Raw genomic sequence first — 23,729 nt, 5'->3', positions numbered from 1 at the left:
ACTTGTAACAGACACTCATCTATAATACAGGACACCTCCCTTACTGAGGGAAACTAGTTCATGCTTCAACACAAGCAATACTGTGACTCCCCAGCACTAAATTTGTAAAAAAAACCATATATACAACAACATATGAACTAAGGTAATCAAAGTAGTTTAGGAAATGCAGATATTTAGGAAACTCAGAAAAGCTACATTTTTCAAAAATATAATAAAACAAACCTCTTTAGCGTAAGACTGTATCGCTTCAGTAGTTTCTATTTTTCTTTTACATCTCTGCTTTACAGAAATACTGTTGTTGTCCAAGTCTTGCATGAGTTTAAAAAAGGCCAATTCATTAAATAGCACTTCAGAGATCTCCACAAGAAGATCCTCCCCACAATCTTTTAATTTTCTACCAGCAAATTTCGCCAGTGAATCCTGTGAAGAGAAATAATTTTTCAGTTTTTGAAACAGGGTTTCAAACTTCAAAGACTAAATATTTGTCATATTCCTAATAACTCAAAATCAGGTCTACAGTAGCTCATACTTTTTTTTAAAAATATGGTTTAGTGTGTTAAACGGATTTTAAGCCAAATCTCCAGTCACATAACACAGAACTTACCAGTTTATTGATTTAAACACTATGCTTGTAGGGGAGGAAGAAAAAAGATAAAGAAGAGAGCAGCCTATTGATTGTCAGGAATATACACAACATGTCTACAACGAGCATCACCAGAGCTCTCCCTGAAGGCAGCCACAGGCCGGACATACACCTTGCACTATCTAGCAATGATGGAAACTAAGCTCTGTGCATGGTAAAGCTTTACTTTTAGGAAACAAGTTAATACCTCACTGCTGTATCAAAGCTGAAGGAGAACAGCAACTATGCTATTGAAGTTGTAAAATATAACTTCAGGGAAGCTGCTTTGTCTGTTGTTCATTTTCCGAGTTGCAATAGTGTTGTGAAACGACACTGAAAACTACTAACCTGAAGTATACTGCCAAGCTGCTTATGAAAGAACTTCACAAATTCTTTACTGTCATCATTCTGTTGTGTAAGAGCCAAGACCATACGTCTTACTGATGTCAGTAATTGAGAAGAGCATACTTCATCCATGTGCTCCTAAACAAATATGACAGAATGAGCTTGGTTACAACCTAAAACAACCCCGAAATTAGCCATCAATTCAAATGCTGAAATTCATTTACAAAAAAAGTCACCTGCCCACGGAAGGAAGAGCACTCCATGAACAGGTCCTAACCCATCCTGCAAAACAAACTAACTGGATGACAGTTACAGCAGACACCATACTTCATTAATGACTGATTGGCCATGACACAAAGCTTTACCTCACTCTTCCAATACGTTAATACATGCCATCTTTTAACGTTCGGACAAACTAAAACTTCATATATTGTGGTTGTGTATTCAAGTGTATTAAAGTGTACGTTAAGACATGACCTGTTGCAACCTTCCTTAAAACTGCAAACAAATATGTCTTCAGGCACTGAGCCTGTGGCACGTCAACAATATACAGTTTTTAAAACTAATTATCAACCAAGTACCTTATTAAAAGAACGTAAGCTTATAGGCTGGGCATACTATAAAAGGAACAGGGAGATGACTTAAGCATCTTACAACTCAATCTTCTCTGCTCTTTAACCTTGCAAGGAATGAACTGTGACTATCTCTCCTTCTTTAAAGCAGTACATTTCTCATCTCTACTCGCAGGAGTTTACCAGCTCTCAAAAACTTTAAAGATACTTGTGAACAGGAGAAAATAATGCTAAAAATCAACAACTCTCAGAACTATTCTTCAAAAATATCTCAAGTTACATCATTCATAACAGTTTTAATCAAAATTGTCTCAGTTCTCTTTGAGAGGCAGCAAATATTTCAGAAGTACATTCTCAAACATTTCTATATGATTTGGTCAGCTCCAAAGAAATCTATTCTTTTTGATGTCAAGTCCACCAGCCCTATGCAATCTAGAAACCTTACCATTTCTTTCTGCTATTAAAAACTCCACAGAATCTTTCTGTTGGAGTATTTAATCTTTACTTCATCCTCAGCAAGGTCTGCAACTTAAAACACATTTATTGGCAGCTGTTGCTAAAATGCAAGTTATCCAGTTTAAATAATGTTCTTTTATGTAATTATGATGGTCGTTTTACTATTCTCCTAATTCAGATATTACTGAAAACAGTTCTTACCTTCAGAAAAGGAATGACCTCTTTCATAATGGCTTTAATCTGCCGGTCAAGCTGCTGAGTATCTATACGAGGACATGGAACAGCAGAAACTTCACTTGACTGTGGCACAGGAAGGCATTCACTAGTACTTGGACCTCGTTGAAAAAAAAAAACAAACCAAAAAACACAACATTTAATTTATTCAACATTACTATGGAAGAAATACCACTTTAAAAACCATATATTCTCCTTTTCTTAAAGGAAATCATGTTTACTTAAGTATGTAAAGATCCTTTGATACTTTGCTAAGTTTTCAATACAAATGAAGAGGAAGACAAGTCAGCCAATTAAATGATTCTTGATATTTAGAATAATTTATTTTCTAAAACTAGGCAGAATATGTATATATGTGCATACCTTCTAATTTAGCAGCAGAAGCACCCTGAAAATTACTAGAGCAGCCCTCAGAGTCAAGGGTACTTTCAGCTTCAATTTTCATACGCTCATATTCCCTCATCCTAGCCAAAGCTTGATCTAAGTGAATCACTGTGTTGCCTATATTTAGAATAAAAACACCTTTTAATCTGAATAAAAAGTTTTCAATTGATAGACAAGTAAACAATTATAAAAATTAATTCAAAGCCACAAGTTTTGAAATCTACATATAACTGTAGTTGAGTTACAATATTTTATTACATACTTTGATCAACTCAAAGTGTTTCACAAGTGGCTAATTTCTAAGTGTTGTTTTACAAAACATGATTACACACTAAAAAGCAAAGAACAGTATACTATTCAAGCACAGACAACTGCAGGCATTTTAGGAGGGAGGGAGTAACATTTAAGACACTATAAATCATATCATTCTTACCAAGGTCATCAGTGGCAAAGGGTTCAAAATTTGAAGATGTAGACATAGTACTCCCATTGTCCGCATCATTTTGTTCACAATCTTGACATGCTTCTGTAGAAAAGTTCTTGCCAAAAGTTTCCTAGAAAGCACCAAATAACTGAATACAAAGCAGGAATGCATCACCCTCAGAGATGTGTCAACAAGCCAGCAATTCTTTTCAGCCTCATGCTGTGATATCAAGACTTGTCACCAGGATGCCTGACTGGGAAACAACCTTACTTTCAGGATATAAATACATCAGGTGATTCTACCATGTTTGTTTCAAATAATTAAATATAAACCATATCAAAAACTGTACAGAAGCATCAGTGATTCCTTAAATACAAATAAACAAAATTTTTTTTGGAATCTTGTGATCAGTACTTGCCCTGACCTTACTCACAAGAGGATTCTGGCTCTTTTTGAGTATAATTTTCAATGTTTTAAATGTTTTATGCGCCTCTCCATGTTCTATTCCTCCCTGACACGACTCACTTCTAGCACCAAGAATCCTACCACACTTAATCACTTTTGCATCAAGATTCTCTTGCATTTGTTTAGAAAATTTTGTATAACTTAATACTAATTTTAGAAAAATTCAACCATTAGTATGGATATTTTAGTACACAAGCATGCATGGAAATTGAAAAGATAAGAAAAGTTGACAGTAAACAAGCTTCTGAACTTAAACACTTACATCATCTGTAGAAGCAAGGCTTTCACTGGGAGTGAGTTCAGAGTTTGATGCCATCCATGTTGCAGAATTCAGTGATTTTGTGCACTTCCGTTTTTCGTTGTTCTCAGATAAATGTCTGGTCACTATATCCTGGAAAAGATAATAAGTCCGTACTGCAGAAAAGGATCTAAGGTTTGATTCATACACAAGATTAAAAATTTTATGCATACCTGTAAAGCATATAGAGCTCTTTGCCTCAGGTAATCTGTATTTAGCAGCTGAAGCTCATGAAAAAGTTCAATAAGAAAGTGGGGACGAGACTCGTTTTGAGAAATAAGAGTTGCCACTTCAGAATAAATGGTGTCTCGCAAAGCTTCAAACATAGAAAGATCGCTACCAGTTTCTGTCGGGAGAAAAGGAACTCGTTAAGACCTTGACATGCATCCAGTTGAAAGACAACTGCCTATTAGGTATGCAAGTTACAGGTACACAAATTATATCTCAATCATCATAGGTGCCATTATATAGCTGCTTCCTTAAAGCTTACTCATTTCCTGAAGGGCAAGAGAGACTTAAATGTTCCACAATAATCCTTTATGCAATCCTTTATATACGGAAGAAAATATAAAGCATTCATAGAAATAATTTTCCTTACAATTCTGAGGAATACCTTTAGAAAGTATTCTTTAATAAAGAGAATATCGCACATACCACAATGCTGCTTTCAGAATAGGTATTCAGCACTGAAAACAGAGTTTTAAGGTATTTCAAACAAAATAACCAAAGGTCTCAACTTCATGTAATACAAATAGTCCACACTTTTGCAACACAAGCAACAACATTAAGAAAGCTCTCGACTGAATTCAAGAAAGCCACTCCTTCCCATGCCCACACAAGCATAAATCCAGCGTTCTAATACATGTCTTAATATCACTTCTGAGGCCGACATAAGACCTCTTACCCTTAAGCCCTATTACATATGTAGAAGAAGACAATGTGTTCCCTATTAAGCCTCCCATTCCTTTGAAAATTAAGGATTATCGTTGCATCACAACAGTTAAATTACTACATACATATTTTGACAAGTGTTGAATGGGAAAAAAGTTAAATTTAGAAAACTCAGCTTAGTTTAACAGATGCGTATTTGTTAGTATTCAAGTTAATGAAGTTATTAGCAATACAGCAAATATTACTGTGCAATATGATTATCTGCAAACAGTTCACCAGTATTTTGAAGGATAGAGGCAAGCTTTTTTTAGCTTTAATAAGCCACTAGGAAATCGCTTCCCTCCCCCATTAATAAAATGTAACAGCTGCTTTTAAACACTAAAAATGCCTAGTGAAATTAGTTGTAGTATCTACCTGCATATTTTCCACTTGGAATTGTGACTAACCAAGAACATGATAAACACGTTCTCCACAATTACAATTCAAAGTAGTTTGTATCATTGCATTTCATGCAAATTACAAGTAATCTCTTGCCTTGTTTACAGAGAAGGTGCTGCAATAGTACTAATTTTGATCATCTGCTAAACAGTCTGAGTTATAGGACCAAAGCTAGGAGGGGGAAAAAAAAAGGACATTGTTGAAGCTAAGCAGTGAATGCATTACCTGGCACTTCAATGCATGCATTTCTGTTAGACTGCTGCAGAATTCTCCTAGCATGCGCTGTAGGAAAGTGGGGATAGACAGTGATAAACACAAAAATGTGCACCAGAAATAAAGACAGGGTCTATACAAAACAGCAGGAGGAAGACTGCTTAGTCATCCAAACCACATCAAAGCTGCTTATTGTGAGAATTTGACTGGTAAAAGTTTATTACATATACCAATAAACAGCTCTTAGTGTGGACACAGCTACATTGACAAAGCTGTACATCACACTACAATGACTAAACTTTCTGCGTCTTTCAAACAAAAGAAAGGTACTGGCAGAACCTAAGACGACACCGAAGATAATATTTTTATGATCTAGACAAAAGAAAAGCAGTGCAGATGGCAAAAATGTAAGGGCTTATGTGATGTTATAAGACTGAATTTGAATGATATTTGATAGACCTCCTTTAAGCATGACTAGAAAGAAAACATATATACAGTACAGAATGTAGTTTAAACACTAAACAAAGTTTCATCTCTTGTGCAGTTACTTTCCCTAAAAACACCAACAAATGGGTGAGTTTTTTGGCTGGCTAGGTTTTTGTTTTACAGTAACAGGTGTGTTTCTAAATCATTTTCACCAAGTACCAGATCTACAGAGAACACCCACAAGCAATCAATACCCAACTTTTTACACATTTTTATGTTTACAGCATCCTTAGAAATTAAAAACCATAATCCACATGCTAAAAATACATACCGTCTTGTCAAAATAGACTGCTTTTAAATAATATACTGGCAACTCAGAGAAATTCACAAAGTAATTACTAACACTCAGAAAAGAATACCTGAAGACATTTCTGTAGATCTACTGTATTTAATTATTTTTTCCAATTGTTCCCGATTCCTTTTGCTGAACACCTTTGCATGAACAATCTCTTCAGAGCGTCTGCTTTTATTGCTTTTGCAGGGTTCACATACACTAGAAGCGCTTGCACTTTCATAACCTTACAGGGAGGAATGAGATGGAAGAAGTGAAAAAAATAGCCTACGAAACATTTTACTACTTCTAAAAATTTGTTTGAGGGAAATCTCAAAGGTACAAAACACCAATGATGCTTCCTAGCGAAAAATTTTCCTCTGCACACTGAGGCCATAGAGTAGCACTGAATCCTCAGTGACTGTAACAGTACTGTATGTGCTAGTACTGTCCTTCACTTCTCATCCAGTATTTTACCAAAGCACGTCTTTCAGCAAGTCATCCAGTTTGACCATGAAGACTTCATGAAGAGAATGATTCTCCTGGTGGCTTATTCCAAATCTTAGTGCATCTGCACCCATTATCCATTCAAATCATGACGTGCTAGTCAGTTGTACTTTTTTTTTACTGAAATACCAAAATACCTTATGTAATTACATTATGTAACATGAATTAGTATTTCAATAACTTATTTTCACTATTATAGGTACCATTTACGGAGAGTAAATTCTCTGGAATGTAATGATTATAATCCAAGTTGTGTTTGCCCTTGTATCCAAAATTACTTTACAACCTACCAGTATTTTTAATTCTGCTTTTTAGCTGAGAAGAACTCTTCCTCTTACTCTTTGATTTGGGTGTTTTATCTTTTGATGCCAAACTTGCTTGCGCTGATGCTTTTCTAGATTTAAATGTCTTTGTCACTGTAGTTGGGTCTACTGGATCAGGCATGCTACTAAAACTCTCCAAAGATTCTTCATCGTACTCTCTTCTCCTGCTCATATCAGACTGATTTTTATGACCAGAAGCAATGCTTTGTACTGGAACTGCAAAACCTGCTTTCAGCCGAGACTGATCATCTTTTTTTACTTCCTGGCTATCATTATGCCAAGTTGATCTTTTTTCCATTTCCTCTTCAGGTTGTCTGTGATTCCTTCTGTCAGAAAGAAACACACACCTCAATACAGCATAACCTATCTCTCAGATAGAAACAGCATGTGTTACCAGGCAAGTAGCTTTATCCATAATGCAAGTCATCTGCCCTAGTTACTTAGTCATCAACTGAACACTGACAAAAAAAAAAAGAAGCTCATGAGAACCCTTCCAAATGGAAAACAGAAGTGGTGAAGAAAATCACATTTGTCACTGATTTCAACCTCAACATACTCATGCAGCTCTTGCTGTGGTCAAGTAGTACTACAGGATGAATCAACATTCATTACAATCTACCATAGCACAAAAAATAAGCGTTCACTGAAATTATATCCTCTTGTTATTCAAACAGCTCAGTTTCAAAACACATGGAAGCTAAATCCTCCTTCACTTACAAAATGTTTCACAAAACTGCTCCAACACTATTTGATCGTAAAATATTCATAAAATACATTAGTTAATATACAGAAAAGCAGAACGCTTTAGAGAAAAAAGCAAAAATATTTAACTAGGAACTGCAGAAGTCAGCTCATCTTGTAATTCTATTATTTACTTGGAAGATAAATTCCCTAAAAGAATTATGAATTCCCACAAGCTCCAGAAAAGGGAGAAGAGAGGGAGAAAAAGCAGTTAAATGGGAGTTGCACTGTGACATTAAATACCTTTGTTTTTCTGCACCATTAGAGGAACTGCTTTCAAAAGGTTTGGGGAATGCCGTATAGTCAGTTTTCCCAGAAGCATTATGATCTAGAGGATGTTGCTGCTGCTGCTGCTGCTCAGTGCTGTTTGGGGAAATATTGTGTGCGACATCTCCAAAACCAGAAGGGAACACTGGATTATAGTTAATACCTACAAAGTAAAACAAGTCAGAAGATACTACCTCATTTAACTGTGTGATAGAAGTCAAACTTGAGACATATTATGTGGCCAGATAAAATTACGCAGCAAAAATACAGTAGGGAATAAGAAAAAACTGTTTTGTCCTGAAAGCACTGCAATAAATCTGAATTCATCTTAAATGTAGGTTTCTAACATTACTGGACACTACAATCCCATCAGCAGAGAGATGAAGGTACTTCAAGAAACACCAATAAAGAACTCCTACAAGTGAAGGTAAAAATGACATCAGTTCCAAAAAAGGCAGAGTTCTGCCTGCATGAAGACTATCAATACTTCAACTAAAACCAAACTGACAAGAAAATTCCAACGGTGCAAGTATTCATAGGGCCAAAGAAGTAATAAATTCATCATCTTCATAGTAGTGGCAAATTGAACATAACCATTCTTCTCTGCAGGTACCGTATAATTTGAATTATATCCTTAAACAGAAAAGACTTTAGAATCTGAAAGCTGTAAGTCTCAGTCTATGCCTATTGCTGGTTTCCTGAAAAGGCTGAAATATATTATCAAGGCAGCTTTAACAGCTTCTAATGATACACTAAAATGCCTACATTTCTTTTCCATTTCAAATTCAACAGTAAAAGTAGATTTGGTAATGAGATTAGAAACACTGTATCCAAGTCAAAAGTTACTCTATACCTCTGATGGGAACAAAAATTAGTAACATGCTATTTACAGGCACTTCAAACAAAAATGAGTGCTGGAAGTTCTAAGAAAAAAAGAGAAGTCATTACTAAGTGCTGCCTTAAAATTAGAGGGTTCACTTGTCAGAAACACTATTAAATGATTGCTGAAGGTACGTAAAAGTTTCAAACATTAATTTTCACATGTTGGATGAAGAACATTTAAAATATTAACTTTATGGAGCAGGTATTTTCGACTATAACCAACTTCTTACTAAGTCTTGCTTTTCATACTGAAGTCAAAATATACAATTGTTCAGCAATAAACATTAAACTTCTGTCAGGATAATATGGCCTCTTTCAAGTACTGTTTAAGACCATTTCAACAGAAAGGAAAAGTCAGTTTCAGCAAGTTCACAGTAAGATTTCAAGTAAATGAAGGAATGGAAATTTTTGAAATTCCTATTACTTCTCACACCTGTAGTAATACTCACCTGGAGCAAAGGAATTAAAATTAGTAAATCCTGGTACATTAAGCAGGTTCACAGGTTGTGGAGGAAAGCTGAATGGACAGAAAACAGGAGATGGAGGTGGTGGCGCACTACTGCTGCTCTCCTTTCTCAACGGCTTCTCTTGACACTGTTCTTCTTGCTGGCGCATCAGATCATTTAACATTTGTTTCAACCTTGAAAAAAAAGGAAAAGTAAGCACTTGGGAGGGAAATAAGAATGCTAAGGGAAAGCTGTAAATTCATACTCAAGTAATTTGAGATTCGTATTATTTCACCTGCCTCATGTAATGTACATAAAGAACTGCTCCATTTACCTAGTAAAAAAAATAGCCACCTCAAGGAAACAAATTTCTTGTAAACATGACCACTAGTACAGAGCAGTTGATTTTAAAACCATTGCTGTCTGTCACTTGCAAGAACAACAGAAAAAATGACTAGATAACAAAACAAGCAGGCTGAGAAGGAAATAAATAAAACGAACCTAAGATAGACAACACTTGCAGAAGTGACATTAAAACTACTTTAAAATATTACGAGGCCAGTAACAAAATATCGCTTACCAAACAAAGACAGATGAAGAGCTTGAACTTTCATGCAATGAATTAAAATTACTATTACATTTTTTTAGAAAAAAAGATCACTGTTCAGAAGGTAAAAGTAGCACATCCAAATGGATCGTAAGCGTAAGTTCTGACTGACAACATAAAGGACAAAAAACACTTCCATCATCTTTCCACAACCATTAGAATCCAGAAGCTTGCCAGGTAGTCTATCAAAGACTACAGACATAAAAGCATATTCAAGAAAAGCAAGTCTAAACAAAAAAAGCCAAACACAGCTATCACAACAGGTTTTCAGAAGAGATGCCAACTTTTGGTTCTCATCACTAAAGATTACCCAAAACGAGTAATCTCAAAGGCATTAAAACAGTAGTGAAAAAAAATTTTAAAAGCTTCATATAATTTCATAAGCTTGTAATAAATTCAGAAGTTCAATAGCCTCATATTTAACCATTAACTGTCATCTTTTACTCACATAACCACGTTCTCCGTTACTGAAGCATTTCAAATTCCACAGTCAAACACTAATATAAGCCAACAAACCTTTGGACATTATTCTGCTGCCAAGCCAGTTGGGTGTAACACTGGTTCAACTGATGCATAATAAGATATACTTGTGAAGATGCAACATTATTGGGCATCATACTGTAAGGGCCTGTAAACAAAGTCTGTAGAAGACAAGACAGGGTCTGTGGAAAGAAAATACATGACAGTGATCAAATTACCAAAACCAGAAGTTATTCCTAGAAAGATCTACCGGGGGCAGCAGGGAGGATCAAGAACAGCAAAATAACTCCTCTTCGTATCTACCTGCTGATCCTGCATCAAAGTTTGACAAATGCTGACACTAAATTCATGCTGTTTCTTCAACTGGTTGATCTGCTCTTGCCACTGTTCCTTTTCTTCCACATATGAAAGTTCGGACATCCACCGAAGGTTTTCCTGACGTCGCATACTTATGTTTTGCTGTTGCCTGGCCTTAGATAATGGACGATAATTCCCATCTGCTGAAAGAGGACGGCAATTCTTCCACCTGGGGGGGGAAGGAAGAATGAGGAGAAAAGCTGACATTTCAAACAACTTTTAATTATACTCCCATTATTGAAATTATGTTTCAGTTGTACATCAACAACTCACTTGGGCACAGGCCATTTCAGCATGCCAGCTAATCACCCATGCAATTTTGTCAATCCAACATTACCCTAAACAAACACAAAATAACAGACACCCAACTAACTACCACTGTCAAAAAGAATTGCTAAGGATGTTTCTGGATCTTGTTTTTTAGTATCGTCCATCGCTGATATATAAAATGTACTCAGATGAAAATAAAAGCCACCCACATAATTCACTAAGAATTAAAAGGCCCAGCTCCTGCCTGGAAGGTCACTATTTCCTAAAATTATTTTGATATCAAAACCAGAAGAAATCAGTTGAGGAGGTATACATTACTTTTAACGTGGCATTTTCATTTAGTCACACAAAGCTTAAGGAAATCAGTTAGGTAAGCAGAGTTAAAAATATTAATGTTAATTAAAAAAATTTAGTAAGAAATAGTTTTCAAAGCTGCAAAAGCCAACAATTAGAAAGCAAGTATTTCAGAGTTTAATTCTCTGAATTACATTTTTTGAAGAGACTGATCAATATGATGGCAAAAATTTCACGTACGTTATCTTTTAAGCTGATTAAAACAACATGGGAACATAAGGAGCTACTGCAACACAACTGGAGAGCTCAATGGCAGACAGTCAATATGACCGAAAACCAAATAAATAATCAAATTAGTTACACATTACAGCTAGAGACTCAGACAAGAAAACCCCACTGCACACAGCTCCCTAGCAAGCAGAAAGAAATTTCACTTTGATGTTGAAAGATGCCTTTTAGTTAATGCAATGCTTCTTCTACCCCTTCCAAATATACTCTGACAAGCATCAGATCAACAAGTAATGCCACTAACCTATCCTTGTTTTCTTTAACAAAACATGCATTTTCTGGTATGTTGTTATTGGGATAAAGAGAGAAACTGTCATTCAAACTTGAGGCATCTTCTTCCTCTTCCTCTGCCTGACCAACTCCGTCAGAAAGGTAACCATCTTCATCTCCATCTTCTTCATCTAGTGCACACTGGGTAGAACCTCCCCAGGTAGCCACTGTCCTAGTGAACGAAAGCAAGGGGGGGGGGGGGGGGGGGGGAGAAAAAAAGGAGGGGGGGGGAGGAAAAAAGGGGTGTGTGGGAATGGAGGAGTGGGTTTTTTTTTAGTTTATGACAAATTATTAAAACAACCTGTTGACAATTACAAGTGTATCTTCAACAAATCAAGCTGCACCAAAATTAAACATTATCTCACCAATGCAAAGTGAAACTAGTATTCTTCTGATACTGGGACACAAATAAAATTACTTACAGTTTTTGAGAAATATGACTTTACTATTGTTGTAAATGTCATAGAGATGATGAAAAATTACTCTGAGCACTTGGCATTTTCCACACATTCTCCTCTCCTTGGGTGATTTTTCACCATTTATGGAGCGGGGCAGACTAAATATGCTGGGAAGACCCATAAAACTTGCAAGTTGCTAATTAACAGTCACTTTAGAAGTCAAGAAACTGATTTACTGCTCTGCTATATCATCACATTCAGTGCTCAGAGGAAAACAGAAAACTGCCCCAAGACTGACACCTCGCTAAAGAGAAGTACCCACTGACTGAAAGAGGGTGACTAGTTCTTACTTTTCCGTCCTGCTCTGCTGTGGAGTACGCTGAGCTTCTGATCCTTCACTTTTAATAGATGCAGCAACGGTAGATACTGTTTCTGCGAGCTCTCTCCTCCTCTGATGTTCAGCCATTAACGCTTCAAGTTGCTTTCTTCTCTGTCGCAACTCTTCTCTTAAAATCTCATGTCTTCTCATCTCAGTCCATAACTGTTTGCAGTAAAATGGAAGACATTGTATTTATTTTGTTTATATTCCAATCAAGTACATTAAAATGTCAATATTTGATACTACGCTGATACCTTTTTGTTCAGGCATGGGCATTATACTGTAACTGAAGCCGCACCACAGAGAGATGTAAAATACATCCCGTATTTACTAATTATCCCAAATACTGCAAAATCTAAGAAGGTAATTAAACATTACAGGACACTATTTTTTAAGAACAACAGTGCATGTTTCACTCACTGTTTTTAATCACATAGTTTATGCATTGCTAGTTAGCTCTTTAAGTAGTACGACAGAATACTACCCTCTGGAGAAATCTGAAGATTGTGCCAAGTACTTCTTTGATAACAAAGTAGAGAATGAAACAGAAATATTTTCTGCCAGCTGCAGAAACTTCAAGTTGCAGTGTATGTTTGACCAAGACTTAACGAAGCCATGATTTACAAAGAAGAGAACATAAAGGGAAAGATACAGGTAGAAAGAGGCCTTTAGATACCTTAAGTTAGATACAGTGAAAACATAAATGGCAGGATACTTCTACAGACATGTAGACTGCATAATGTAATAGCATAACCTACAAAAGCAATTGTGTAAGTGAACTAGACTGGAAAACACAGACCTAAGAGGGACAGGCAAGTGACAATGTACTCAAGCCTGAAAGCAACCAAACTAGTTGGCGGTGCTGGAGCCAAGAAGTGTTCCAACAAAAATCCGTACATATTTTGACTATTAATAACCCAACCTGTTTGTAGGGTGCGAGCAATTGCATCAGCATGTTCATTTTAGAGACTTTTTTAGCAGAAAGAATTCAGACCTTTTATTTAGTAAAAAGAGACAAGTTGTCCTATAACGTTTATTTGGAAGATGCCAAAGTTCTGAAATTCTCTTCTTGGAGAAGGAAAATTTGGCTTTTGATGACAAGACCACAAGCATTGCCCATTCAGCCTCACCTGAACTGTTAAAGGAAAATTTAGAATGCAGATGCAACTCAGAGAACATCTATTAAAAAAAGTATTTTTCAGATATTCGTTTCTGATGTCTATTCTACAAGAAACACTTTCCATCACATATCCCTCCAGCCCTATAGATGCTAGCATAATTTTCAGAAAGACTAAGTAATATCCAGATCATTCTTTAAGGCACAAATTTTGGGGGAAAAGGGGAAGGAAGATGCATAGTTTCTGTCAGGAAGTTTCAAATCCTGACATCATCATCTTCACGGATGACATGCCTGTGGTATACACTATCACATGTATACAGTACAAATTGAATATTCATTTAGCTTCCACATAAATATTTAGCAACAACTGCTATATTTGGGGAAGGATCTCTTTGACAGTTCAGGTCAACATCTACTTCTTTCCAGCACTGAAATAAAGTTATATACACTTTGTTAAAATAGCTACTACTCCACTCCTCATCTGAAGTACTTGAAAATGTGTCCAAGTTAGCTCAAACTTTCTTAATTTTAAATCTCTAAGTCACCAAATATTGAGTATGAAATACCTCATTGCCTACGGGTACAGATTCATCAAATTCAAGAAAAGGCTTGCCAGCTGTGTTACACTCATTCATGGCCGGAGTTGAGGTTGCTGGTGAAGTCTGCCTATTTGCTGGGCCATTACCCAGGCCAGCTGAGAACTGAAAGAGAAGACAAAATGGCAAAACAGTAGAGTAGCTTCCTAAAACTTAACTGCTCTTACAACCCAACACAGTTTTGGCTTTATGAGATTCTGGCTTATGAAATTCATGTCTATGAGATAGAACAATTAGTATTCAGTGAAAAGGGATTTTCAAATCAAGGCTAAACACTTATCTCAGAACTTAGCCAGGAATCAACAAAACTTATTTTTATGTAATATGGTATTATATTCTATTGGGTTTGCATGCCAAGATTTTGGTAGTGGGGGCTACAGGGGTGGCTTCTGCAGGAAGCTGCTAGAAGCTTCCCCCATGACTGACATAGCCAGTGCCAGCCGGCTCCAGGATGGACCTGCTGCTGGCCAAGGCCGAGCCCATCAGTGACAGTGGTAGTGCCTCTGGGAAAACATATGTAAGAAGGGGGAACAAAAAAACTGTGCCACTGCAGCTGGAGAGAGGAAAGAGAATATGTGAGAGGAACAACCCTACAGACACCAAGGTCAGTAAGAAAGGAGGGGGAGGAGGTGCTCCAGGTGCTGGAGCAGAGAGATTCCCCTGCAGCCCATGGTGAAGACCATGGTGAGGCAGGCTGCGCCCCTGCAGCCCATGGAGGTTAATGGTGCAGCAGATATCCATCCACCTGCAGCCCGTGGAGGACGCCACACCAGCACGGGTGGATGCCTAAAGGAGGCTGGGACCCCATGGGGACCCACGCTGGAGCAGTCTGTTCCTGAAGGACTGCAGCCCATGGGAAGGGCCCACGCTGGAGCAGTTCGTGAAGAACTGTAACCCATGGGAAGTGCCCATGACGGAGTGTGGAGGACTGTCTCCCATGGGAGGGACCCCATGCTGGAGCAAGGGAAGAATGTGAGGAATCCTCCTCCTGAGAGGGGAGGAGCAGCAAAGACAGGTGATGAACTGTCTGCAACCCCAATCCCCATCCACCTGCACTGCTGGGGGGGAGAAGGTAAAAAAATAAAGAATAAAGTTAAACCCAGGAAGAAGGGAGGGGTGGGGGTAAGGTGTTTTAGTTTTTATTTTCTCATTATTCTACTCTGATTTGATTGGTAATAATTTAAATGAACTTTCCCTAAGTCAAGTCCGTTTTGCCTGTGACAGTAATTGGTGAGTGATGTCTTCCTGTCCTTATCTCAACCCATGAGCCTTTCATTGTATTTTCTCTCCCCTGTCCAGCTGAGGAGGGGAGTGACAGAGCGGCTTTGAAGTCCAGCCAGGGTCAACCCACCATATATATAATGCTGTAGATGCACAATATTGATAATTTAATGATCAATTCATAGGAAAAAAATTCAAGATCAAAGAGTATAAGAAACAGTACAGCACTGTACAGTTAAGTTTGAATACAAGTTGTTGATCATGCTTACAAGATGTAATATTGTTTCAGAATACCAGACCCTGTAAATGACTAAGAGGAGTGAAGATGGAGTGACTAGCAGGTACAGCAGACAAATTTCAGGCTAAAAATAAGATCAAAGGTTCTCTACCTTTGAGGACTTTAAATAAAAGGCTTTGAGATCAAATTGCAGTGAAATTAAAACCTGATATATAGCAATCCCTGAGCAAGAACCTACACTGGAATTAGATAACCAGAACTCTTCTCTAGGCTTAGAAGTCCAGCGGCTTTCAGCATGCAAGTATTGCCAGTTTTAAGTTTCTTCCAATTTTTATAGTGAAAAAAGGCATAAAAAGCTGTTGAGCAATGAAACTTACCTAAGAACAAAGAAATATATTCCACCTACCTGAAGGTCAGGACAAGCTTTCTGTAACACTTGAATTTTTTCTTGAATTTCAATGAGTTTTCTTCTTTCTTCTTGTAACTGCTTAATCTCCTGTTGCTGCTGTTGAAGTTTAGCTTCATAGAACTTCTCTCTGTGTAAGTAAGTTATCCGCATATTACTTGGCAAGAAGTTGCCTAAAGCATGATTCTACTATCCTTTGAGAAAGGCATACCTTGCTTTTTCGTTCAGTCCTACATCTTTTTGTAACTTGTTTGTACTAGCTCGGACATTGTTTGGTTGTTGCTTTGTCTCTTCCATCTCACCCAAAACCAAGTCACCAATATTAGATGCATTTGCAATTGTTGCTTGAGGTTCTGGATCTTCATCCTAAGAGAACGTCAGAAAGGCAGTCAGACTATTTTCAAGTTGACACACAAAATGTAACAAGTTTAGTTTATCAAACTAATTTTTCAAAACTAAACAGTCTGAATAGTTTTATCTTTAATGCAGAAGTCATCATCTTCATGGCATCATGACTTTAAGATAAGTTACTGAGAGAATTTAACATTAGAAAGCTCACACTATTGAAACTTCCACTATAAATGCAAGATAACTTGTCTCATTCTGGATACATAAACCACTTGAATATGTTTCTCTCCACTCAGTCATAGGCATAAAACACAACAGACATGTCAAGAAAAAGAGAGGCAAAAAGAGGAATAGAAGTAGACTGAGGTGAAAAAGATTGCTTAATTACTGTAGTCATGAAGTTAAATATTACTATTTACAGCTTAAAATAAAAATAATTCATTTGGAAGTTAAATCTAAAATATTTTAGGAAGTCTTCTACATGGTTCTCTATGCAAAATTTCATGTTTTCATAATTTTTCTATTTTCAGTTCTCAACATTTTCAATTTTAAAGGTGTAGCCACTGCTTCTTTTGTTTTACTACATGATTGTTCTTCATACAGAACCTGCTGAACAGGAAAGATCATCATCAGTGACCAAGTATGACACAGCTATGCAGACCTACAGTACCATTACTGCGTAGATACAGATACAAGCATACAAGCCTTGTAAATATGAAGGAAAGATTGAAGACATGCCATTAGTTAGACTGTTTAAGGAAGCTGCTGTATCATCTCTGATTTATACCGCCGTACTGTTAACATCTCTATAGTGATGAGAAAAAAAATGCCTGATCCAGATGCTGAGAAACTTCTGATAGTAGTATACTGAAATAACGACATAGTCCTTATGCTGTTGCTATTGTAAAATGTATGTTCTAATTATGATTGACTTTAGAGGCCTCACATAAAGCCTTTACATTTCTGCTACACCTATGTGTATTCAGTATGCAGACATTACATCAGATGGTGCTCAAATGTGAGCATTTTGTAGGGACATTAGATTTATGAAAACTCATGTTTTTAATAAACATCACTAAGTTAACATGAGATATTCTAAATTAAAAACACTGTCAGTTCATAGCCGGCCCTCAAGATTCTAAAAACACCCAAACCAACCAAAACCCACCCCCACCCCGCCCCCAAAAAACCAAAAACCACCACCACAAAAAAGCAAACAAAAAAGGTCAAACAAAAAACTCAACAAAAAAATCCACCCCCTCCCCCAACCCAAAACAAGATACCCCAACTCAAGAAGTTGCAACATCTGAAGATTTTAATCAAACCAAGTAATTTTTCCTCACTGAAACCTAGGATTCAGAAACTAAAACTGGTGAATATTCAATTATAAGCTTAAAAATGTAGATAAGTATTATTAAAAAAAATTTAAGACTTCTTGGTTCATATTTTGTGATCCAGTACTAAGGTTAAGTATTAAAGCCATTCTTCTCTTAGGCTAGAATCCCCCAAGAAAATTCCAGATTTAAGCTTCAGAAATATCACCTTTGACTTTAGGGAAAAAAAAAGTTCAGACAGTATCTCTTTTTCCCTGCCTAAAACTGAGCATTTTAAATGCTACACTAAGCAGAGTTTTCTTCCCTATTAAAAGTTATACATTACATGAAATAACAAATGCTACATTTTTGTGCACAGATCTATATTCATAAAATACCTGCACCATAGCAGCAAGGTTTTGTAACTGTCTAAGTTTCTGTTTTGCAGCTATAAGCCTATTGATCTTCTGCTCAAACTCAGCGTCTCCAGCAGCATCACCCAGGCTGCTTCTGTGACTAGATATGGAATCTTCACTAACTCTATCTTCTTCCACTTCATCATCTTCACCTTGGAGCAGGTCGATATCTTTATCATCCTCCCTATTATGACAGTCTGGAGGCAGGGAGAGGAGGAAAAAAACAGTACCAATGACATTATTGAACTTCTGAAATCCACTGTTAATTACTGGACATTAGAAAGAGATTAGCTTGATGATTAGGCTCGTGAATATTTTGCTCATCAAACAAAGTTCTCCCAAATTCTGTGCAGCTATGAGTATCATTTGCATGAAGACTTAAAATTACAGAAGATTTTAGAACATACCTAGAGTAGAAGACATTTTTAGAGTCCTTAAATTAGCAGCAGATCGGTTATTTATTTCACAGTCTGTATTAAGGTGTCTTCCATCTCTATTATTAGTTCCACACTGTACATTTGAGTTGCTATTTATTTCACTCCAACTACTGATTCCTTGAGGGTTTCTAGGGTAAAATGCATTACTCACATTAACTTCAAGAACTGATATCGATGGAATTTTACCTCAGTCATTTTATTAACTTGCTTTTATGGGAATGTGTCCTGACCTTTTTTTTTTTAAAAAAAAAAAATCAATCCCATATAAAAATCAGTCCAGACATTTGGAATTTCTCAATAGCCACTGCTCCAACAGATTATTATTTTTTTTAAGCAACCAGAAGCAGCAATGGATTAATGCCTGCTAGATCTACAACAATATCAGAGGCTTTCAAGGTGTCTATGTTAGAAAAGCTTTATACAATTCATAGCTAAATTAGTATTCATTTCTGCACAGTGAAGATTCTTGATGCACACAGTTGCCCTGTTGGACTATAGCTCTAAATGCCTCTCAAAAACAAAGTTTGTTTTTATTCCAATTCTCCAGTCTAGGCCCATTAACCTTCTAGTGGAATTCCATACATATGATTCAGTGCTTAAATCCAAAAAGAATTACAAATGTTGAAGTCTCTCAGTGATTTTGTAAATTTCCAATCTAATCTACATTTGCTATATACCTAAGTGACCAAGCAGAAGACTATTATTACTCATCTGTTTAAGAAAGCTACTTCAAATTAAAAATTTTGGGAAGTTAATATAATCACAGAATTAAGTTACTTCTGGTTGACTGAAATAATGCATTGCTTCAGGAAACATTTAAAAACCTGGCGACAAAGGTTCAGGGTGACAAAAAATAAGACAACCTAATATTTGTAACAGGCTGTGGATCCTCATGTTCAGAATTACTTTCTGATTTTTCTGTTTCTTCCTCTTCCTTAGTGTTTTCGTTCACAGCATCTGTCATCATATCAGATGTTTGCTCATAGTAGCGAACTAACTCACGTAACTCATTCAGCCTCTTACGAACTTCATTTAGCTTCCTGCGGAGGAAAAAGAATATGCCGTGTGTTTTGTCATATTGATTAAATCTATATGGAGTTGAAAAGTGTGTGTGTATATATAATTTATAGTTCTTAACATTTACTGCCATTTTCCTAGCTCTAAGAACCTTCTGCTTGAAGCTCTGAACACATTTAACTGTCTTGGACCATTCACTAAATAACAGTAAATTGAGTAGATTAATATATGAAATGGTTTCTTAACACAGAACTTATTAAAAAAGTAATACTCAAAATCACTAAAGCACATTATAAAAAAATGAAAGAACTTTTACTGAAGCTTTTCTGTTGGATTTAGATTGTCATCCTCTTCATTCTCATTCTGAGAAACCAGGGAATCAGGTGGATAGGGAGCAGATGCCAGGCTATTTGATTCACCATTGACAACAGTTACTATGCCTACAGGACCAGAAGCAGCTGAAGTTGTACTTCTTTGATCAATACTCCTTTGAGGAGATCCTGAAGCAGGAAAAACTGCAGAAAAGAAATTTAGCTCATTAAGAACAACCTGCAAAAAGGAACCCGCTTAACTGAATTATATTAAACTCCAGAAAATATTACCAACACATAAACCAGCAGTTAATAACTTCTTTTCTTGGAAAAACAAGCTTTTGTCTTAAGTTTCATGGCATGCAATGCCAATAGGCAGAGAGTAGTAAGTAGCTTTTGTAAACAAGACTTCAGTCAGTTCCTTTTAGCTTTATCAAGCTTCCAGAGTGGAAGCTTTCATGCTGTGAATCTGCCCAGTGAGTTCTTTTAAGCGTTTATTTACAGCTAAATTGTTTTCTTTGAAGTTTACCATTTCAACATGATAAAAAGAAAAATCCTATCAATTTTTTTTCTCTAAGCTCTTCTGTCCATATCCTGTAGGATGTTGATTTGAGATTTGATGTTTGCTTTTTCCAGCTACATGAAATCATATCCAAATATGTTCATATTATACACATTAAGTACATGTAGAATGACGGGGGTATATGGGTATGTAACCATTAAATCAGTCTGCCCTTCTCCAGGAGTGCGCTTCCAGTGCCTCGTTTCTTAGCATTAGCCAGAACACACTGATCACCCCTCAGAATTTTCCAGCTATAGGACAAACTTCATCAGTATAGAAGTATTTCTAGAAATAGAAAGCAAAAGCAGCAAGTAGGCCCACATCAAGACTCTAAGGAGAAGAAAAAGCCATCTAAGGAACAGGCCAAAACTCTAGTCCATTCGGATACCATACCCCTGGTATGGCCTATAATCAAAGTCCCTATGACGGGTGCACAAGGAAGTGTTTTGAGAGCAGACAAGCAAACCCCATAAAGCTATGAACATCTGAGTGCTGGGTGCATAAATAAAGATGTAGTATGACAAAAATACAGGAAGTTCAAATTCATATGGTACACTCCACAAGCCAGATGGGCACAGACAAGCACTGAAGAAAAAAATACCAGCATCACATCCTCACGAGTCAATTCGATAATGTTATAAACCAAAGTGCTACTAGCAAAAACACCCATCATCATTACTTGTAGAGCTCTCCATTAAGCCAGAAACTTACACAGCATTAAAAAAAACCCTTTACATAATATTGCCCCAGCACAGCTGTATCATTTACATGCCAGTTGCAAGTTGAAAGACCATGTTACAAACATGCACGTGAAAAAAGTTGAATTGTTGAAGAGATACAATTCTCCCTATATTTACTTACAGGAGGAGTTGTTTAGATGTTGTTCATTAAGCATATGAATTTCTCCTAACAGTTTGTCCATTTTTTGCTTTTTACCCTGCAACAGTCGCATCTCTTTAAAAAGCTGCGCCTTCTCATCTGACAGGTGTTCGGACATTGAAGAGTTTCTGCTTTGTGAAATCTCTCTTGTAAGTGAAAGGCTTTCTGCTTGTCTTCTGTTGTCTGGCACAGACTGTGTCTAAAAAAAGAGTTATTTAATTTTATTCAGAATACTATGAAAAAAACCCAAATAAATTTTAAGAAACAAAACACCTTCTTATAGGCTCGCCTGGCTCAACACCAGAACAAAGAACATTTTGAAGGGAAACTCGTACTGAAAACACTCTCATGATATCCTAATTATATACTGAGTTAATATATTATTATACTGCAATATAGAAACTGCTTCTCTGGACTTTAATGGAAAACAGACAGAAAGCATAGATCAGTCACCTAATAACTCTTAAGAACAAAGACACTGAGCTTTCAAATTTGGGGAAAATCCTAATTGCTTCACTAGCAAATGCACACATATAAGCAAGACAAACGTTTAACTGCACTCTTGAAAACAATAAGACAAATGGACAATGGCAAGACTTATATAGTGCAATCCAAGGACTGACCTGAGAATCGTGAAGTTGGTTGTGAAAGCGCTGAATTAAGTCATTCAATTCTTCATTCAGTTCTGATGTAAGGCTTACTCCTGAAACACTACCTGTAGTCTCTGTTACAACTGGACATGCAAAAGAAGGAGGAAAAAATGTAAATAATTTTCCATAGCGATGAAATAAAGGCTATTTGATTACAATGTTTGGTTTAACAGGAACACCAATATACTGCACCTCTTTAAATACAGCAATTATTTTTAATGTTGTGTCCTTCCCACCAACTTTACTCTTGAAAGATTACTTAAATTACAGAAATACTAACAAGCCAGCTCACAGTTCCTTTGTGATGAACCATACAAAGAACTTTATAAGTCTGTTCTGTGTTTTCTAAAAAGGTTGAAGCAAAATTAAAACCACCAAGTTGTCTAGGGTTGATGGAAACATTTTGCTTGTTAGAACAAAATTGTTATTATTTAGCACAGCCAAACTAAGAACAGTGCATGTAATTTTACTTCCTTAAAATAATTAACAGGACGCCAAGCTTTCATCTTGGTATAAGCTGTGAACTGTACAGCTGCGAAAAAAGTCTTGGCAGTTTGCTCTTCAAAAAGCTTTATGAGAGGAATACATTTAAAAGAAAGCTTCCCCCCTCACGCTGAATGCTCATATTCAAGCATTACTAAGATACAGAACTAGCAGTTGAGAAATCCAAATACCTCTTTTTACCCAAATATGAACCAACACTTTGTGAGAAAAATCAAGCACAAATATTTTTCCCCATGGATCATGACTTCATTACCTGCACAATGAAGTTTTACTATTCTCAAATTTTAAAAAGTTTATTTTGCCTTATGTTGAATTTGAATCTTTACATTTCCTACCCTACAGTTCTAGCACATACCACATCTTTAAGTAAGTCAACACAAACAGCAGTAAGAAATTGTTATTAAGAGTGACACAAGAGGAAACGTAAAACACCAAAGAATTTTAAAAAAATGAAATTCTGATTTATCATAAATAATCCTATTTTCTACCCACTTCATCTACCCAATCCTCATCGAGATCAAGTTTTGTATATTTGAGGAAGAAACAGAAAGATACCATCACAGGTGTACTCCTGTGGAGCAGACAGGAGAAAAGCAATTACTGGAAACCATTTAAGAAACAAGGAAACACCTTTCAAAAAGCACTTGACTGTCTTGCTCCTGTGGTAACTTTCTAAAAGCTCACTACCTACCAACTTCTCTGCTTCTCTTCCAACACTAGAGTTTTCTTAAGTAGTTCCACCTTTCCTGTAGTCTATCAAATCAAGGACAGGAATAAAAGCAGGAAGAGGAGCTCTGCAGAGCAAGGAACCTTAAAGACTTTTTGTAAGACACAGAAACCAATGCTTAAATTTCTACAAATTAAGCTATTTTAAACACAAAAGTTAACTGTGATAAGAACTGCTATCCCATATACTCTCTAATAAAGGCTAATAGCAACTCTTATCGGGAAAAGTCATGGAACAGTACCAGAGACTGAATCTGAACTTGCTCAGTGCAAAAACTGTCATTCCCTATGAATGCACATGTAACTGTACCCTATTTCCAAAGAAAAGTAAATAGGATTTAGGGAGGGGTGGGAGACAGGACAAGTTTTGAAGAAAC

General features: G+C 36.5%; 1 protein-coding gene across 16 annotated transcripts in view; it reads right to left on the bottom strand.

The window, feature by feature from the left end:
* The window catches only part of PCM1 (pericentriolar material 1), a 45,405-nt gene that overhangs the window by 9,286 nt on the left and 12,390 nt on the right, over positions 1-23,729 (bottom strand). For 9 of the 16 annotated variants that reach the window (XM_064449537.1, XM_064449536.1, XM_064449533.1 and 6 more), the window contains 25 exons: positions 22,096-22,205; positions 21,455-21,671; positions 20,037-20,235; positions 19,567-19,743; positions 18,674-18,831; positions 18,249-18,463; positions 16,401-16,555; positions 16,190-16,319; positions 14,295-14,429; positions 12,580-12,770; positions 11,806-12,003; positions 10,656-10,878; positions 10,389-10,534; positions 9,269-9,459; positions 7,914-8,100; positions 6,897-7,255; positions 6,188-6,346; positions 5,355-5,411; positions 3,974-4,146; positions 3,765-3,893; positions 3,047-3,167; positions 2,593-2,730; positions 2,197-2,330; positions 971-1,105; positions 223-420 (listed from right to left, as the gene is read on the bottom strand). In XM_064449537.1, coding sequence (XP_064305607.1) covers positions 223-420; positions 971-1,105; positions 2,197-2,330; positions 2,593-2,730; positions 3,047-3,167; positions 3,765-3,893; positions 3,974-4,146; positions 5,355-5,411; positions 6,188-6,346; positions 6,897-7,255; positions 7,914-8,100; positions 9,269-9,459; positions 10,389-10,534; positions 10,656-10,878; positions 11,806-12,003; positions 12,580-12,770; positions 14,295-14,429; positions 16,190-16,319; positions 16,401-16,555; positions 18,249-18,463; positions 18,674-18,831; positions 19,567-19,743; positions 20,037-20,235; positions 21,455-21,671; positions 22,096-22,205 — 4,235 coding nt within the window. The remainder of the gene's footprint in view (positions 1-222; positions 421-970; positions 1,106-2,196; positions 2,331-2,592; positions 2,731-3,046; positions 3,168-3,764; positions 3,894-3,973; positions 4,147-5,354; positions 5,412-6,187; positions 6,347-6,896; positions 7,256-7,913; positions 8,101-9,268; positions 9,460-10,388; positions 10,535-10,655; positions 10,879-11,805; positions 12,004-12,579; positions 12,771-14,294; positions 14,430-16,189; positions 16,320-16,400; positions 16,556-18,248; positions 18,464-18,673; positions 18,832-19,566; positions 19,744-20,036; positions 20,236-21,454; positions 21,672-22,095; positions 22,206-23,729) is intronic. The other 7 variants (XM_064449541.1, XM_064449544.1, XM_064449546.1 and 4 more) reach the window with 4 other exon arrangements.

The sequence above is a fragment of the Phalacrocorax carbo genome, chromosome 4 (genome assembly GCF_963921805.1).
Source record: "Phalacrocorax carbo chromosome 4, bPhaCar2.1, whole genome shotgun sequence".
NCBI classification, from domain to species: Eukaryota; Metazoa; Chordata; class Aves; order Suliformes; family Phalacrocoracidae; genus Phalacrocorax; species Phalacrocorax carbo.
Note: the sequence above shows the minus strand (reverse complement) of the source record. Positions and strands in the feature narration are given on the sequence as shown.